Raw genomic sequence first — 19232 nt, 5'->3', positions numbered from 1 at the left:
AGGGGACTGTCAGAATAATTCGAGACGAGATACCGCGGTAGTAGTATAGATTTATATTCTATGTGGGTTAGCCTCACTAATTTTAAGGGGTATTTTCCTGTGAATTTCTTTCAGGAAAAGGAGGGGGTGGTGGTGGTAAAACTTCTATTTGAGCTATAGAAAACTTGACATTCTGCCTTAATAGAAAACGTCCTTATGCGAGGATCGAATCCACAACCTCCCTGAAGAGAATGCTCCGCCGACTGAGCTATCACCCGCATGTCTCTCCCATCTAAATACGTCAAATATGACTTCCGATGTAGTTTGCTTTTGTTAGCCTCAACTCAATAGCTAGTGTGATCACAACAAATGACTTCTAAACATGTAATGCAAACATCCAATGTGAATGAAGAAATCAACATTTTGTAATGTCTCCGCATATTAAAAATAATATAAGAAGCCCTTGGGTTAAAGTTGGCAAAAAACCCTGGATGGGAATAGGGTTGGTACTACCATATTTGTAATAATTTTCGTTAACTTATTTTATCACAACTTTAATGTCATGCTTTGAATGCTGTTACCATAGAAACAAAAATTTTTGTCCGAAAATATTGTTATTTTTAATTTTTATAAAAAAGGACCAGTGCATAGAAATTATATTTAGGGTAATTAGAAAATCAATGAAACTGCAGTTTTTGAACTTATTATTTTCGTTATCTTCACATTTGGCTGAGGCTCTATCTATAAAGTTGGATTCTGAAGACCCTTTTTGAGATCTTGATTGAATATATGTACACTATAAATGCGTCTAGCCTTCTTTTTCTGTCATTTCCCGTAATCATTACTTTTGACTTACCCATACATTTTTCGACTTTATAAATCTTGTCCGAAAATATTTCCGCTGAAATAAAAAATTGTGTCCGAAAGTTTTTCCGCTGAAACATTTTCCGCCAAAATTTTTAGTTCTTATGTAATTGAAAATATTTATCTACCAGACCAAGGCGTGTGGAACTAATCTCGCATATTTAATAACAACAACAACAACAACAACAACAAACACTCGCGTAAATGGAGATAGGCAACTTTTGTTTCCAATAATTTTTAATAAATTAGAATTTTCTTTATATTTATTATTTACATTATTTTTTTTTATTTTTTTTATCAATTATTATATTTTACATGTAGGAAAATGGTAAGCACTCCATATATACAATTCTAACACAACAGATATAATTAAAAATATTGCGTACGTCGCTAAAAATAGCCACCCGAGTCTTCTACTAAGACAGAAATTTTCATAATACAGTGCACCCAGGGTGGATAACATTAAAACAAATATGATAAAACAGGAAATTAACATGCCGACACTTTGAACTTCTATCGTGGAGTCCAAGTCAAATATTAGAGTTTTTATTAACCATGGTAACCCAAGACCAAATAAGATATCAAATACATTACTACCAAGTGCTTGAGCCACGGCCATGTCGCCTTTGCCTGAAAAATAAATAAATAAATAAGTTAAGATGTACACTTAACGAAAGTTTAATTTCGTAGAGACTCGCACGCCACTTCGTCCACAGTCCCCTCCACCTGACTTTCCCTGTTTTTTCTATTATAAACAGCACAATGAACCAACGAGTCCATGTACTTTTTTAAACAACCGTCAGAACCGTCAGGTTTCTTTATACGAAATCAAGCACATACGAGCACATAAGCATCTTAAGCCATAAATTCACATGACTAAACAGAAAACCATTTATGATCTATGTTTTTCATTTGAGAAAAAAAGAACTGCATTTTTCATACAACACATACATACCTTGTTTCGCGACATAAATACTAGACAAAGCATCCGGCACGCTGCTACCGAAAGCTATAAGCGTCAAACCCATGACGGTGTCGGGAATATTGATGGTAAACCCAACAATTGTCACCATCCAAACAAGTACATACGTTAAAAAACCAATCCATAATATCGACATGACAAACGTCAGCGTAACGTAACCACGGAAACGACGACGGCGAATGTCGGGTATAGTTATAAAGAATATTGCATTTATTGGTAAAGTGAAGAACCATCTTATTTTGTCGGTAGCTTTATCGGGGATGTCGCACAATTCTATTGGATTGTCTGTTGGGAAAACGTTTTCTTCTGAATCGCTTTCTAAAATAATTGAAAAAAGTGATTGATAGAAACTTTAGAACATGTGTACGAAGTGTGTAAGTTTCTCATTCATTTATTTTTTCGTTTATTCATTCACTCACTCGTTCATTCATGCACTCAATCATTTATTTATTTATTCATTCATTCATTTATTCTTTGATTCGCTTATCTCATTTGTTCACTCACTCATTCATTCATTCATTCACTTATCTATTCATTCATTTATTTATTTTTTGAACTACTTATTCATCCTTGTGACGATCGCAATTTGTGCGATAGAATTAACTTAACTCCTTTCATTTTTAGCGTTTTTTATTCTTGCGCATCACGTTTTTGCGCACCCTGTTAAATCTAGTGTTGCCCCAATTTTTAACTGCATCTGATTTTTTAATTCAACAAGTGATAATACCGCAAATTTTACAAGATAAACACCAGATAAATTTCTTTATTAACTCAGTATGAAATTCCAAAAAATATTTATTTATGAATGCTGCAAGTTTGATTTCTCTGTTACAATAATACGAATGTTATCCTTTGATTTTTTAAATATTTTTTTATATTTTGTTTTTAATTTTTTAAGCTCTTTTAATTTTTTTTATACACACAAAAAACGTAATTTCTATAAACAGAAAGTAAAGAAATTGTATACAGCACAAACCATCGTCGCTTTCGCAATAAAATATCTTTCCTCGCAATTGTTGCTGATTCTTCTCTGCGGCCACCGAGTCCGTCTCATCGTCTGGCTCAGGTTCAGGGGTCACTAATTTAACATTTTGAAATCTTTTAGTTAGGGCTTCTTTGTCACCAATATAAAAGTAGAAACTCTTCTCGATACGTTCGTTGAACCACATGAGAACCAGATAACCTGTATACAGTATCAACATTGCCGCTGCTTCCTTCCTGTAAATTTTTCCAAAAAAAATTTTAATGTCATAAAATCAATACTTATTATTATTATTATTCCTATTTTTACCCAGGATAACCTCTTCAGTTCCTAATAAAATTGTTATTAATGAGGGTCCTGTGAAGAGGGTCCTAGTGCATTTAAAGCTTTCATAAAAGCTACGGAAGGCATGCAAGCTCAACAGCCGCTTTACTAGACAACTGCCTAAGATATCAATCCTATTCTCATGCTGAACGTTAAGCAGAAGAATAGGTTTACATTTTAGTCTCTGGCATGACTTGGCCGGGGTTTGAATCAAAGACCTTCCGCACTGGCTACATAAGGCTACCAGTCGGTCAACCCAAACAAGAAAAATGCTAAAACGAAATGTTGTTCATTTTACCTAACGATAACAAGCTTTGAGCTTCGACTGCAGTAATTTATGAGCTGGTATTTTCTATCAATAAAGCCAACGATCTGTTTTCCCTTTTTTTGTCAAATACATCGACAAAGAACATTCCAGTGTCTTAATCTTAACTAGCTTCAAATATTCCCAACATCTTTTTTCATGCTCCTGCATACGCACTAGGTTAACTAATACAACAATTTAAAAGAGAACTTACCAAGTAACGAATCCATCAAAGATAACAATAGCTAAGCATATAAGCGTGAGGGAGTAACACATTGTATCTCTTGTGGCAGGATACCATGCTAAATTCAGTTTCTAAAATATTCAAACATTTAATAAATTATCAACAGAATGGTTAATTATTTTAAAGCCGTCGCCCGGATTTTTTGGATAAACAGAAAGGTCGTGGGAGCGAGTTTGCTAGATTACACCAATACAAATAACAACCACGTTTCGCAGCAAAAACAGATCTGAGAGTATTACCAACTTGGTATCTAGGACAGCTAAAGTGTGAAGGTCACGAATTGTGGTTATTGCAATAATCTTCGTTGCTCGTGAGAAAAAATAGTTACCATAAAATGTCCGAGACAGATGACGTGAAACAAAACAAAAAAATGCCTTTAACATTTAAAATTTGACTTACCTTTGAACTAACAAGGGCACATATACCCAAAACAAATAAAACATTAAAGACAGCCGAACCTAGGATGGTCCCAATTCCAATATCTCCTTTTGTGATAAACACTCCTACAAAACACAAAGTTCAAATCAAAATGGCTGACGAATTGTTATTCTCAATTCTACAATTTCCTAAATCTTACCTTCTGTAAAAAAAATTAATTTTATATGAAACAGCTTGAAAAGTTGTGTAGAAATTTGCATACATTTTTCAAAAACCTTAATTATGCATAACACAAACTAGCAAGTTACATGTTTTAAAGCTAGTTAATGACATCATAATTTTTGCATAATTAACGAAACTTAAAGACATATATCTCGTATATCTATAAAGATTTTTCCAAAAAATAAAAGATTCCTAGATAACTTTGAATAAACTTTCACATGATTTCAACTTGTTAATTTCGCAGAAGGTTAACTTTAAAGTTTAATATAAGACATTTTGTCCTGGGAACTAAGTTAAGAAATTGTTTACAGCTCGATCCATCTACGAGAAGAGATAATGTAGCGCGTGTTAGGTTTCAAGTTCGTTATTAAAATTCGTATAAATACAATAAAAATGGCTAAGAAATTGGTTAGTGCTCAGAAGATGCAAAAAATCGTTAAAATAAAAGCAGAATGCATTTTTTTATTTATAAAAATACCACAATTCTAACCAGGCTGGTCATAATTCCATCGTTCTAAGAAAATAGACCTATTGTTCTTAACCAGAAATCCCAGCCTGATATTTTGAGTATATTCTTATATAAAGCATATTCTTATAAAAAAGAAGGGTAATTCCTTCTTACCTATTAAAGAAGCAAAGAGCTCGGGCGCTGAGCTGCCAATTGCCATGAGAGATGCGCCCGCCACATCCGCTTGTATTTTTAATTTATAGCATATGACTTCCAAGGACGAAACGAAATAGTAATCACACACGATCGCAAGACCAACAAACATGTACAGTGCGATTAGTAAATGTACAACAATGGCGCCATGTTTCCGTTGCCTCGCATTAAATAAGTCAGCAGGAAATTCCGCCACGGAAGGTAGTTCGCATGTTTTATTTTCGTCGCTGATGGAAACATCATCAAAGATTGTGTTATTTGTAAATTTATTTGGTACTTCGTTTTCTGTTTCATTAATTTTGTTTTTTGATTGCGAAAATGTAGTATTTTCTTTAACTTTCGTGCTTTCAACTGAACTCCTTCGCACAACCTCGTTCCCAACTTGCAATAGACCTCTCGTTCCTATGAAAGAAGCAATAACGTGTTAGTATTAACTCTTCTGGAGTAACGGGTTTTTAATGAGTAACCTCGTTTTCAGGGACTAATCAGCTTTCACGGAGATACAATAATCTTGAAGGCCTTGGGATGAGGGTGATGAATCAAGGATGAGATTGTAGAACTCGCGCAAAAAACATCACCTGAAACGATTTATTGATACAATTCTTCCCAAAGATTTTTTTTCAAAAGAGAGAAATAGCCTAAAACGAGGTTGCAGAGACATAGGTCTAATTAGAAGTTTTATTTATTGGGTTTCTAATTTTTACAGTGACTCGGTTTCAAATTAATCCATTGGAAATGACAATTATCGCGTTAAGAGAAAAGAAAAAAGTTTTTTTTAAAAAAGTTTGTAATAAAATAATTAATGGTTCTAAATTTTTAGTAGCTTAAAAAGTTCAGACTGAAAGTTTCTTAATCGTTTTGATGCTTTAGCATCTAGCTTCTTATAAACAGGTTTCTTATTAAACAATACGTGTAAAATCCATTCCAGCTTTTACTATAACACAACTTACGGTAGACAGTAAACGACTCTTCTTTCATCTCATCCCTTACTAAAGACGCAATCGTAGAAACCACAAGAAGGAGTGCAAATCCGCAGTATGCATATCTTCGACACCTCTGCTTGGTATATAACAACGTTCTCATATCTTTTAAATGTTACAGTTAATATCTCCTACACAGTGTCTTTTTAATACTTCTTACATACCAGCATCAGGTTCTTTATTCCCTCAAATGCAAGAATATCTCTCGAGATTCTGATAGCTTCCATCTTTTTCAACACCAAGTATACAGAAGCTGAGCTAATATTATGCAGAAAGTGATGACGCTCGACTTTAGCGAGAGAAAACATTACAATACCGATATATACAAAAAGCTAAAGGAAAAACAGTCTCGAAAAATGTTGTTTTTGTGTTGGATTTGATGATTGCGCTATACGTTCTGAAGGTTCAAAAATTCGTCTCCCGTTATAACATACGATAAAAACATACATTATTACTTCTTATGGGACATCCTACAAACTTCGTTTATAAATTATGCTACAAATGGCGCCCTGTAAAAATAGTATACATTTTTAACTTGCGCATAATTTTTTTAACACAAACGTGATTCAATGCATTTGATGTCAGACTGAGCGAAGGCTACAAGCTTACCAATGTTAAGAAGATGATATTTGCGAAGGAATACTTTCATGACTCTTCAAAACTAATTCACGCTTGTAAATATTATGTGGAGTTTTAATTAAGATTAATTTTCGCGAAACCATAGGCAACGCACGCTCTTTATAAGAATAAGCTTTATAAGAAAATCAGGCTGGGATTTCATGTCAAAACAATAGGTAAAAATAAGAATAATGACCAGCCTAGTTAGAACTTTGTTATTCTTATAAAAAGCGTGAAAGAGTCATGCTCAGGAGAATGCCGAAAGAATTATTAGTTGTATATACAGTGATATATTGAAAACGTATTGCTGATAACATAAAATTCTAACAATTAATAAATTAAATAGTAATTTTCAAACAACGAAAAACAAAAGATAAAGTCAAGAATTCAATTTTGAATCCAGGTTAATTACCCAAATATTAAATTACCCCGAAATCGGGCTAGTTGCCAAGATCTCGGGTTAATTACCAGGATCTCGGGTTAAATACCAAGTTTTCGGGTTAATCTATCGTACCATATTTTAATGACAGATATTTTATTAAAATTTATTAACTATTAACATTAGTAAAAACAACCAATTGCATACAACAAAGAGCAAACACAACACTTCTCTATTTACATATAAACATTGTGCATCAAATAAGCGAGACAAACACACTCTCGAATACTCAAATACTCAGTATCCTTACTAATGCCCAACACTGCCTTTCACATTTTCAGATGTCGAGGAGCAGTTGTTTTTTAAATGCTAAAGGATTAATTACCCGGCAGCGTTTAAGAAATACTAAGCTGATCAACTCATAGAATTATGGCAGTTAGCAGAAAATGTTATGTCGGAAAAACTTCGATTAGATATTCTAAAGCATAGAATGTAAATATAACTCCCAACTCTTGAGTTGATTACACGTTGTTCAGCATCGACTGCAGTGAACGTCGAATATTTGCCATCTCTAGCGATTTCTACAAAAATAATCGAGCTCACAGTTTACGTACACACACTTACATTTTATCATTGTCTTCTTTTTCTCTTAGAAATTATGTTAAGAAAGGCATTTATGCAACAACAAGTAGCTTCTGGCAATAAGAGCAACTGATATAAACTCAGAAGCAAATTCATTTGACGAAAAACATTTTATGTGATGGACAAGGAGATTTCTGGCAGGGAAGCGGTAAATGACAGTTTTTCGTAGGACCAGAAATGACCTCATGCAGAGACTACTAAGGCCTTCTACATTGCCTCTACATTGAGTTTGATTTCATTTAATTGCACACTGTGCGTTTTTTTTATAAGAATATATTCTATAAGAAGATAACACTAGACAAAATGTTAAGAACCTCATAAGAATAAGGAAATTTTGCTTGCATCCTATCTTTCCCCAGGTTTCATTTGAAGTATTTTTCCCCACAAAATTTAGTTGTTTGTCTGCCAGTCGAAATAAACAGCTTAAACAACCGCAACTTGGAGGTGATTTGTATAATTCTCAAATCTTTCATTCTGAGTTTTGCTAAGAATATGCTAAGAATATATCAGGATGATTTTAACCCAAAAATTAGAAATATTTATGTTGGAAACGAAAAAAAAACACACTATTCTTATAGAAGAAAGGGTGAACTTCTTCTACATACCGATTGATGTAACATTTGATTTCTCAACTTCTTAATATCGTGACGTAAGTTCTCCTGAACAGCATTCTAAAGTTTAAAAAGACTCCTCATACTATCATTGAAGGAGGATTACAGAGGGAGACGACATTTCTTTATCACTGTGTGTAGTTTTGAGTAACATTTTGTAGTGTCAGCAATTTTTTTTGTTTGGTTTTCTGGTCTTGAAAGGATTAGGGAAATTTCCGGTAGTTGATTTTTCCCACTTTCGTAAAATATTTGCTTATGAAGTATTTCTACAAGGTGTAAACAGTTGGCTCTATTTCCATGGGAAAGTTCGTGAATATTAAAATATATTTGAGCATTCACTATGCCAAACAAGGCCCAATCAAAAACGTTTTACTCTAACTTGCCAATTTTTGCAGTAAATACATCATTACAGTTAACTCCCGGTATCTCGAATGTTTAAGGGAAAGAGGAAAATACTCCGACTTAACGAAATTTGGAGTTAAACGAAGCATCATTTAAGTCGAAATTAGTCTAACATAAGATTATAGATGAAAAAGGAATGCAAGTCCTCTGTAAATTGAATTTCCCTTTGCAGACAACATCATCTATCTATATTACATCAAAAGTTAATAACAACTAAAAAAAAAACAACTAAAATCTGACCCTTATCTAGTCTTCCATTTCCTTTCTGGAGTTAACCTGAGTTTTTTTCTAAGAAAGTATTAATAAAAGTTCAAGCGACCCAAGAAAATGGTTCGAGATATAAAAAGTTCGAGTTATCCAGCGTTTGAGTTACCCGGAGCTAACTGTATTCACTACAGAAACTTCAACAGGCCACACTCAATGGTACACATAAAGCGCTTTTCCTTTTGTCACGTGACCTACCTGTAACTGCCGTTCCTGCTGTATGACTTTTTTCTTTTGTTCGAAATACATTTGATGCGTCTGCTTCATGCGCTTGATTCTATGATCAAATATAAGAAAAGGTTTATTACTCTAGATAACGAAGCTTTCTTCGATAAGTTCAAATTTGAGTTTCGCTTATACGCAAATGATTTCTTTTTAAAAAGAAAACCATGAATTTAAATCAACCACCTAAGCCCATTTACTAGCGTGGTCACATATTACCTCGTTAAAACAATCTACGTGGTACGTGTTAATTATATTTAGTTGGGTGAGTAAAAGCATTCACACGAAAAAGGAATTTCCTTAATATTGAAAATTCGTTTGTAACGTCACGATGGGTCTGCTGGCTATCAAGATATTGAATCCACTTAAAATCATATTTATTGTACAGGTCATAACTTACCTCTTTTTGTCATCGTCACTTTGCTCTTCAAGCGTAACTTTAAGTTGGCTTAGAATATTCTAAAAAATTTTTCATAACATCCAATAAAGTATTGTCACACACAAAAATATGCAGTCATCAAAATTAGTCAAATTAAGATGGGAACAGGTCACGAGTAACCCTGGGACATAAAATATTTTTAAAAGTAAATTACAGGTCTTTTTTAGGAGTACTCCAGAAATTTTTCCGGGGGAGGGGGGGGGGGGGAATTAGTTTGACAAAAAGAAAATTTTAAAGAAAAAGGGAGTAAATGGTAATCATAAGTTGACAAAAAAACCTAGACAAAAAACTGATCCAGAAAACTTATTTTCTAAGAGTTTATCTCTTTTTTGCAATTATTCAACTATTTTTTCCAGGAGCACATTCCATTTTCAGGAGTTTCGATGAGTTAAATAAAAACATACACAGAGTTTTGAATAAAAATACTAAACGCACGGATAATTTTTTCTCTTTATGTTGACAACCACTGTACCATTCTTCTAATTCTTTCAGCCAGCTTTCATGAAATACAGAATCAACATCTTGTCTGTAAAATGTTATGAAACACGAGTAACAAAAAAGACGATAGTAGTGACTGCAACAAGAAAAACACTTAGACACTTTATACCCAGGCTTCAAATTATAGAATATTAGTCATATCGACAACAGGATGCAAAGTGCATCCACAAACGCACGAACATAGTTTTAATGTCATCTAATACTATCTAATGCATCTTAAAATATACGCGCTTTCTTAAAAGCAACCTTTTAATAATCAAAAAAGGCTCTGACATTCAAATCCTTGAAAAAACGGATTGGAAAGCAACAGACAGCCTTAAGTCGGTAAAAACAGGACAAAAAAACAGGGTTTATAAAAGCACAAAAGAAATACATTTTTCAAAACACAATCAGTTGTTTGTCTAGTTCTAAAAGAAAGTACCACGTGATTATAGCTATGATTTTGATTGGTACGCTAGCCTAACCGAACAAGTAAATACGTGAATTTAGTCTTTCTAAGTAGAAACGTCTCCACAGATTATACAAGGAGTTATTTCCGGTTAACCTTTCAGTTAGTTTACAAACACGTTGAAACATGAAGTACCTTAACTCTCGTTGATCGTTCCACACAGAATGCATTTTTCTTTCCATCAATTTGTTCACCTTGGATATAAACTTGTCGATACCATTTCTCTTTTGCTAATTGAGCAAAAAAAATATATATATACTACAAACACACTGTAATTTAAATACAACTTACTACAAAAAATCGCTCTCAACACCATTTCAAACTTGTTTATTCCTGACTCTTTCGTAGAACACAAATTATTTCTGGTATTTCTCGCGCATTTAAAGTTTATATATACACACAAGTCACATATTTTATTTAATAAGAACTACATATAATTTATTGAAAAATATGCATTTTCTTCTTTTTTCTAAAAAAAAACGTTTTCAAACCCACTTAAGGCTGTAGTCACTAATACTACGAAGTCAAACTACGATTACAGGAGAAAAAGCTGAAAGGTAATTTCTTATCCTGATTTTATTTATAGTAATATCTCCCCGACCAGTCATTGTATAAAAAAGTATCATCGGCATGCTTACAATCAATATATTCACGGTTTTCTTGACGTTCTATGACTGCTCTTTAAAAAGCTTTCCTAGACCGTTCTGTAATAGGACAACAGGATAGTTTTTTCCTAGTGAAAATGCGCTTTTTTTTGTCTCTTAGCCTTCAAGTCTCGCCTAGAACGTTTATATCAGCTGAAGGCTATATGAAATCGTGTTTCTTATAATGTAGTATATATATGTATAATGTGGAGAATATATATAACAATTATTACTTACGTTTAATGTTTTGTTTATATTCGCACCGAATGATTTCAATACATCATGGATCTCGTCACTGAAATATTTAAAACAAGTCCATTAAGGAGGGATAAATAGGAATTTGGAAATGCTTAAATTGAGTCAGTTGGACTAAATTGCCAATAATCAAGTTGTGACTGTTTCTTTAAAAATTTTATTCCACAGGTACAAATATTTAAAGCGGTAAGGTTGATTTTTGTAGCGATTTGTACTAACAAATTTGTTTCAATCGCCGCTAAACAAAACTTAGTTTATAGCATTATAAAAATGTTGCATAAAAAATGAAGCTTACCCTACAGTATCACGTACAGCAGAAATATCAACTTGATTATGATGTGAATTGTATTCATCTGAATCAGATTCATCTTCTTCTATAATGGAAAAAAGTAACAACGTTCTGTACTGGTGCATCCCTAAGCAATACTATTCTCAGTTTCAATTTTTATTTCTCTTTTTATTAAACTAATACTGTTTCTAACAGGCAAATTGGATATCGCAACTTTCTTTTGATGTCGCCGAAAAACTTATGTCTAATATGTTAAATTTTCTAACGTTACGGCGCGACGTCAATGACACTACTTTAACGGCAATATCCTATATTAAATTGATAAAGCCGTTACAGTGCACTTAAAACGTTGAGGCCAAATAACTTGGAAACGAGGTGTTGACGTCAATGTTTTTTCACCGCGTGGGTAACTAGGGACTGCCTGGGACCAATTTGGGTAAGTTTTCCAAAACTGGGTTACAAAATCCGTTTTGGAATGGACGGATTAATGACGTCACGTCAGTGTGTATCGCATGATCAGTGTTACATTAATTCACATGGGCAGAACCACGAGAGCAGAGTCAGCAGTAAATAGAAAAATTACATTGTTTAGTCAGATACCTTATTGGGGAAAAAACGGGGTATGCATTGGTGACGAAATTTTCCTCGATTATTAATTTCTCTTGACTAGCCTAAGTCGTTTTTTTCTTCTCACAGATAAGATACTTAGCCGCACGCATTCAGTGAGTTGTCAATACTTACAATTGAAAAGATTTAACGAGCATAATAATAATTTTTTCGTGTACCAATATTTACGAATTTGACTGAAATTCGCCAAAAAATAACGTATACGTCAGCCAATTAGAAATTGAAGTACTTTACAAACATATGTGAACTTACCATTGTTCTGTTCACTACATCGACTGCTACACATGTACTTCTTCATAATCTATAAAAACAAAAAAATATTTTTAAGAAGCGTACTAAAGTTCTAAAGGTTTCTTATCTTTCACCGCAAATTAATTTGTCTAGAGATAATAATTGGACGAAATCTGGTGTTTTTACATGATATTCTGGGGATCTGTGCCAAAGCTCAGCTTATTTCGATTTATTTTAAGGTAATTAGCTAAAATGACAGGATTATTCTGGTGACTTAGAAGAGACTGGTGACTTATAAGTACTCAAATTAAAACAACAACAACATCCGTACCTCATGCGAATCAATGGTCGGGTAATCTAGTTGCACGTTTTCATCCTAAAAGCAATGACACGAAGTCTAAACCGAACTCTAGAATAATACAATATTAACAGCTATTCTGGTAAGAAAAACTGAACTTAGATAAAAAAAAGTTTTGGCTCAAACTCTTACATCTAAATCTACACTATCTTGGGTTGGCAAGACATTTGCTCGATCATCCATCAAACTGGTGTTAGGTGTCTCGCCTACTTAACAAAAATATAAAATCGTTTTCAATGTAAGGTTTAATAACACTCAAAGTAAATACATCACAGTAGAGTTTAAAAAAAAAATAAAAAAAAAATAGATATTACAAATTATTTTCTTAAAGTCGAATACAAAAAAACCTCTCCATCTCCTTAAAAGTATCATTTACAACTGTAAAAAGTTATTTATTGTGTGTGGAAAGTTAAATGTGATATTATTCTCAACAAAATCTTACTGCTTAACACATAACTACTGAGTCTTTCTTCCAGCCTTCTACCAACTTTACTAACTTTCTCTTCAAATACAACTCTAGCTGGTGCTTCATCTTCCACCACTACGAAACAAAACACATATCGTATAGCAGAGTTATGATTTTTTTTTTGACTGCCTTTACTTTTTTTAGTGTTAGAAATTCTTTCATTAAGTTTGCAGAGTTACACGTTTTTGTAAACTTTAGCTAAATTCAAATTAACACAGCGACGGCCTTACTGCATGATTTTTTTTTGTCATGCGTTTTTTTGTTTACATTAAATTTTGAAATGACTTTGTCTAAGGCTAAGGAAGAAATTGAGGCTAAAATTGCTCTTATTACCCTTCTTAACTAAACAATCCTTAAAAGCGTTAGAATAATGTAAACGTTAAGCTTTTTTAAGGATATTCACATATACAACGGCGGCAGATAGTGAGCAATTATCTTCATCACTTAATAGAAAGCGATGGAACGCTACTTTAATATTTATCTTAAGGCGTTCTTAATTGTTGGTTAAACGTCAGTTCATGATCAGTCTAATGTTCTCTTAAACTTATCAACTTATTATTAGTAAGAAAAGGAAATAAACAAAATATCTCCTTGATGTTGGTTTATTCGAAACATTCCAACTAAAAAGAGGGAAATTATTTCAACTGACATCTCCGTATGATTCGAGTTAAACTTCGAAAAAATTGCGTATTTACCTTCATACTGCTTTCTTTGAAGAGGCTAAAAAACAGATTTTATACAGCATAAAGTACGCTTCATCTTAAAACGAAACATTATGTCTAAAACCCTACCTCGTATGTCTACGTCTTGGAAAAAAATTAATTTGATAAGTTATGAGCAAGGGCTTAGATACCAACCTTTGAAAGTAATTTTCTTTTCTTCACCTCAGGAGATTTCACAATTTCTGCTCGTTGTTCTTCTACCACCGGTGAATTGTGAGATTTATTGTCAATATTGCAATAGCTACCTTTACTTGATTGGTTTAAAATGTTCTAGATTGAGAAAAACAAATTATATACCAATACGATTGGTTATTTTCTTACTGCATTAAGTGAATTTTTTTATTTTTTTTTGTCTTGATTACTCGACAATTTCTGTAAAACTTAAAAACGGATTGTCATAATCCACAAAAATGCTTCCAATCTCTGTATAACTCCATCACACTCAAAACTATCCTGCTATTATTATTAAGTATCATTTCATGGAATTTTCTACAGTTTAGCACTTATTTCGTGTTAGTCACTAAGATGGCAAACACATGTATATTTCGTAGTCCTTTTAATGCTAAAGCATCTGACAGTAACCTCATTCACACTACTGTATAAATATACCAAAAATTAGAAATACCTTACAAAAGTCAGCAAAATCGCCGTTACTTAAATCATCATCGCCGTCTACCTCCATCACTGGTGCTGGACTTACTGACTTCATGTGAATTTCTTTCTTTAACAACTTTCGTGTCACTTGACTTGGTGTGTGTGGTTTAGGCGTGCTTCTGTTCGATGCAGATGCTGGGTGCGGTGAAACAGGGTCCAATGAAGGCGTCGTAGGTGAATTGAGAGTTTTCTCGAGTTCATCGTTTAATATCACTACAGGACTTTTCCAGAGTTTTTTTCTAGGCTAAAGATGACACATTCGTAAATAAATGTGTCGTCAACCTGGAAGTCTATATCAGTTTTAAAAATTCTCACTGATGTTCAAATATTAGTAGGGTATTAAATTACACACCAAAGGGACAATCAAAATTAGAGATCCGGTTATAACAAACAAGGTACTAAACAAATAAGTTGCATACACCCAAATGTGTTTTTATTCAAGAAACATAAGCAGCAGAATTGGATGTTGATTTTCGTAACATTTGACCTAATCTATGTATTTTATACCTTAAAAATGCTTTTTAGCGAAATCACTATAGTTTGTTAATACCTATATTATATAATACATATAATATATATTATATATAATATATATTATATATAATATATATAATATGTATATATATATAAAAAATAAAGCACTTGAAAGCTTCACAGTATTTAATAATTTTAATATCTGAACTCGAACAGATCGCTTTTAAAAATCAATATGGTGTTATCGTATAACATAACACAATTTTCCAAACCTTTTTCGACGTGGCTTCTTCAATATTTTCGAAGACTTGATTTAAATCCTGCACCCATTTCTTCACACCACTTCTTGTAACAGTCATTGGGGTTTCATTAAAGAACTGCTGTTCTTGCGAGCCCTCTACGCTGGAGAGTTCTTGCGAAGATTCTACACTGCTTTGAGGTGATTTTCTTTTCCCCTTCACAGATCCGTTAAAACTTGGCGTGGATTTTTTAATTTTTATTTTATTTTCAGAAGACTTATTTCTGTTAGAACTGTTCGTACTCTCTTGGCTGGAAGAACTCAAACTTCTGTCATCAGCTACTTCAAAGCTTTCGGTAATTGGTGAAACAATCTCATCCTCTTTAGGACTGAAAGAACCTGCAGGTGAATTCTTTTCATTCACAGAGTTTCTAGTCACAGTTTTCACTGATCTGGCCCTCTCAGGTCTTTCTCTAACACGTTTTTCTTTCATTTTCTTACTGTTAACTCTTCTACCTTTCTTCTCCTCCTCACTACCCTCACAGCAATAACTTCTTTCCTCCTTGTGGCTACTATTTTCACTTCCACTCTCATCATCAACACAATTCACTTCATTTTTATATGTCTTTTTCTTATTTATATTATATTTTTGTTTCACTCTTTTCTTTTTGGCTTTTTGTTGTGACCAGGGTGTTTCCATGTAGGTCGGTTCTTCTTTTTTACTTCTTTTTTTCTTTGTATTGACTTGGCTATCCTCGTCACTGGATGGAAAATCATATACATCACTGGCAGGTAATTTACCTTTTTTACCCCAGCCTATCTGAAGATTCCTTTCAAACGGTTTGACTTCTTTCTTGGGAAGAATCTCATAAATCTCTTCTTTTCTTTTTGTTTTGACACTTTTTTTAACAGCTTTCCCACTAAAAGGGCATAAAATTTCGTTAGATGTGAATAAAAAACTCTAAGGGATGCCAAATTAAGAAAAAGGTCTTACCTTTTCAATTTTGCACTCTTCTCGCTTAAATTGTCATGAGTTGAAGAAGAGGCTAAAAGAAGAAAATAAATTATCAAAAATAAAGGTTAAATAAGGGTCAAAAGAAAATAATAGTAACAGATCAAATAACTTCTTTATTTAACAGCCATTTTAAGATAAACTTTCAAAATAAACACAATAAACAAAGCACAATCAATTTTCATTATTTTTAGGTAACTTTTACAAAATTGTTTAGTACAGTACAAGAACTTTACAAATAAATGGTGGCCTTGTTTTAAAGTATTTTCCTCCAATATAAAAGGTTGTGGATTCATATGTGGATTAGTATGACAATAGGCGGTTTGGTTCTGGCACAGAATCAGTAGCTCAAATGGGACTTTTGAACCCACACTCGGAGGTAACTTATTGATAACAGTACCAATAAGAACTGAAAAGGCTACCCTGCGTAAATAATAGTAATACCAACGATTTAAGACGGCACTCATTCAAAATGAGCAAACAGTAATTAACAAACATGTGATTTTTCATTTCACAAATTTTTGCATAATATCAATTGAAAAATTATAAAAGTAAATATACATCCTAAAATGTCTCTTTCAAATATACACTCAGAAAAATATTAAAATGTAAACTAACCACCAATTTTTCAAATATTTGTCAACCCGTCCCTATTATCCAATATAAATACCTCTTGTAATTAACACCCAATTAAACAGATAAATAATTAAGGAAAAATAAAAACACACAAAGGTTCAGTGTATGTATAAGTTTATACCTTGTTCATTTGTCTTCTCCTGTGAGGGTTCTTGATCAATTTGTTGTTCTTGAAGTAGAACATTTCCAAACACTGTGACTTCGCTTTGAGAGTCATCTGGTGGAAACTCAACAATGTTTTTACTGGTATTCCCTGACTCAATTTCAATAACTTCGTCCATATTATTTGTATTCTGAAAAAACAACGTGGTCAGAATGCCTAATAAAACTTGTTAGACCTTAAATTCTACCTATTGACTAATAAAAAGTGAAGTTTCTTCACGGGTCATGTCCTGACTACTTTGGGTTTTGCTGTTGGTATTATTGACTAGTAATTTTTTTCTTAATAAACAAAATCAGACGTATTCAAATGTGAATCTCTGATCCCAGACATAAATATCACATAGATTAATTGACAATAAAAAAGTAAAATATAAAAAGGAAAGAAAGTAAAATTTAAAAAGAAATCACAGTGAAAATTAATTGTAGTTGGAAAAATTGAATTTGAATTTAAAACTGAAATAAAAACTCGGAAGCTTACTCAACTTATGAACTTCTTGACAAAGAAGTGCTTTGGCATATGGGTTCGTAAAATAGCTAAGAGTAATTATTAAAAGGGGGTAATTACCTGAAGTATTGGAAGGAAAGTTTAATCGATATATTATGGTATGTTAAAATAAAAAGAAATCACCTCAAGTTCAGCCTCAGTTTCATTGTAGTCCGGTTCGACTTCAAAATATGATGTCTCCTCCACAGGTGAGATAAAAGAAACTGACTTCCTTCCTTTACTGCGATTTTTCTTTAAAGACGATACCACTTCAATCTACAGGAGAAGTGGTATTATAATTTTTATAAAAAATATTAACACATGGCTTAAAAACTTGTTACTGACCTCTTTTGCAACATCTGAAGTGTTTTTCCTTTCTTCGAAATCCTGCAATAAAGATTTGTCAAATATTTTTTATAAATATCTTACTACCTACAACTGTATCACAGCTAGGCCACATTAGCCTAGCTGTAGTACAGTTGTAGGACTATTGCTCATATTGATGCATGCAAAAGGTTTTAATTTCTTCGACCATGTTTTTCAACACTGCACCCACAAACAGACAATATCATTTTTTGTGAATACAGAACAAAGAATACCTCAGTGTCACTGTTAAGTTCTGTGTACAAAACCTTTTTGTTAGCTGCTCGTGTAGGTCTTTTTGGTTTAGAATGCAACTTAGACTCATCCTGTTCATCATTTGATGAAAGCTAAAGTATTAATGAATAATAATTTATTTTATTTAAGAACTAGATGACATTCCAAGGTAAAGTCTTTATACCGGATGTTTTTTTATACAGGGTTACACATTTAATACAATAGGAGACATCATTATTGACTTTACCAGCAACAAGCAAAAAATGTAAAAAAGAACAACAAAGAACAACAAAGAAACGATTCCATATTTATGATTCATTTATAACTTTTCCTTGATCTGTGGATGCGTCTATATTATCATATTATAAAAAGAGAATAATGGTATCTAGAAGAATATTTAGTGTTATTTAGAGCTATTAATTCTGAACAACTGAATACACATAAGTGCTGCATCTAACTGAATCACCACTGATTATAAGCTTCGCATAAGAATTATAAAGTTGAATAAAAGTAACAATAAAGAAAGGATAGCTCAGTCTTGCTGAGCGACTTTATGAGCTGTGTTATTCCCCACCTTGTAATAATTGCCCCACTTTGTAATATCTGCCCCACTTTGTAATTATGTTGCCCCACTTTGTAATACCTGCCCCACTTTATAATAACTTTTGCCCACTTTTTAATTTTGAAGCTGCCTCGCTTTGTAATAATGTCTTGCCCCACTTTGTAATGTTTGGTTTATTTTGCTTGTGAATAGCCTTTCAGGCCGTAGAAAAAAAACTGTAGAAGGGGGTTGCGGACTTTAAATTCAAAACCAAGCACACTGAAAGGGAACTTATAAATTAAAAGTTAGTGATAAATATGCTTGCAGGTACATTGTGACAAAGTATATAAAAATATTATAGCTGCAGTTGGATTTTTTTTAAAAGAAACCAAAAAACAA

General features: G+C 32.8%; 2 protein-coding genes across 3 annotated transcripts in view; both read right to left on the bottom strand.

Annotated features, from left to right (window-relative positions):
- Positions 1-1037: 1037 nt before the first annotated feature.
- Positions 1038-6197, bottom strand: LOC130647507 (sodium/potassium/calcium exchanger 4-like). The gene is made up of 7 exons (XM_057453383.1): positions 5891-6197; positions 4902-5342; positions 4079-4182; positions 3650-3750; positions 2802-3043; positions 1799-2143; positions 1038-1473 (listed from the first exon to the last, which is right to left on the bottom strand). The coding sequence occupies exons 1-7, from the start codon at positions 6021-6023 to the stop codon at positions 1148-1150; spliced, it is 1692 nt and encodes a 563-aa protein (XP_057309366.1). The 5' UTR covers positions 6024-6197; the 3' UTR covers positions 1038-1147.
- A 447-nt stretch (positions 6198-6644) lies between these two features.
- Positions 6645-19232, bottom strand: part of LOC130647506 (synaptonemal complex protein 2-like) — a 30606-nt gene continuing 18018 nt past the window's right edge. For both annotated transcript variants that reach the window (XM_057453380.1, XM_057453381.1), the window contains 21 exons: positions 18295-18405; positions 18041-18082; positions 17840-17971; positions 17171-17342; positions 16396-16447; positions 15436-16321; positions 14661-14933; positions 14171-14305; positions 14009-14033; positions 13290-13388; positions 12980-13056; positions 12821-12865; positions 12511-12559; positions 11638-11716; positions 11325-11382; positions 10579-10673; positions 9933-10023; positions 9459-9517; positions 9035-9113; positions 8165-8230; positions 6645-7498 (listed from right to left, as the gene is read on the bottom strand). In XM_057453380.1, coding sequence (XP_057309363.1) covers positions 7439-7498; positions 8165-8230; positions 9035-9113; positions 9459-9517; positions 9933-10023; positions 10579-10673; positions 11325-11382; positions 11638-11716; positions 12511-12559; positions 12821-12865; positions 12980-13056; positions 13290-13388; positions 14009-14033; positions 14171-14305; positions 14661-14933; positions 15436-16321; positions 16396-16447; positions 17171-17342; positions 17840-17971; positions 18041-18082; positions 18295-18405 — 2685 coding nt within the window. In that variant the 3' untranslated portion in view covers positions 6645-7438. The remainder of the gene's footprint in view (positions 7499-8164; positions 8231-9034; positions 9114-9458; positions 9518-9932; positions 10024-10578; positions 10674-11324; positions 11383-11637; positions 11717-12510; positions 12560-12820; positions 12866-12979; positions 13057-13289; positions 13389-14008; positions 14034-14170; positions 14306-14660; positions 14934-15435; positions 16322-16395; positions 16448-17170; positions 17343-17839; positions 17972-18040; positions 18083-18294; positions 18406-19232) is intronic.

This window comes from Hydractinia symbiolongicarpus, chromosome 6, assembly GCF_029227915.1.
Source record: "Hydractinia symbiolongicarpus strain clone_291-10 chromosome 6, HSymV2.1, whole genome shotgun sequence".
Taxonomy (NCBI): Eukaryota; Metazoa; Cnidaria; class Hydrozoa; order Anthoathecata; family Hydractiniidae; genus Hydractinia; species Hydractinia symbiolongicarpus.
This window is presented reverse-complemented; position numbering and strand designations above follow the sequence as displayed.

Bases quoted from the DNA above. Each gene is read 5' to 3' on its own strand.
- LOC130647507 (XM_057453383.1), bottom strand. From the start codon at position 6,023: ATGAGAACGTTGTTATATACCAAGCAGAGGTGTCGAAGATATGCATAC. The intron at 3,751-4,078 runs GTAAGTCAAATT...TGAATATTTTAG, and splicing joins GTGCCCTTGTTAGTTCAAAG to AAACTGAATTTAGCATGGTA. The intron at 1,474-1,798 runs GTATGTATGTGT...TTTATTTTTCAG, and splicing joins TATTTATGTCGCGAAACAAG to GCAAAGGCGACATGGCCGTG.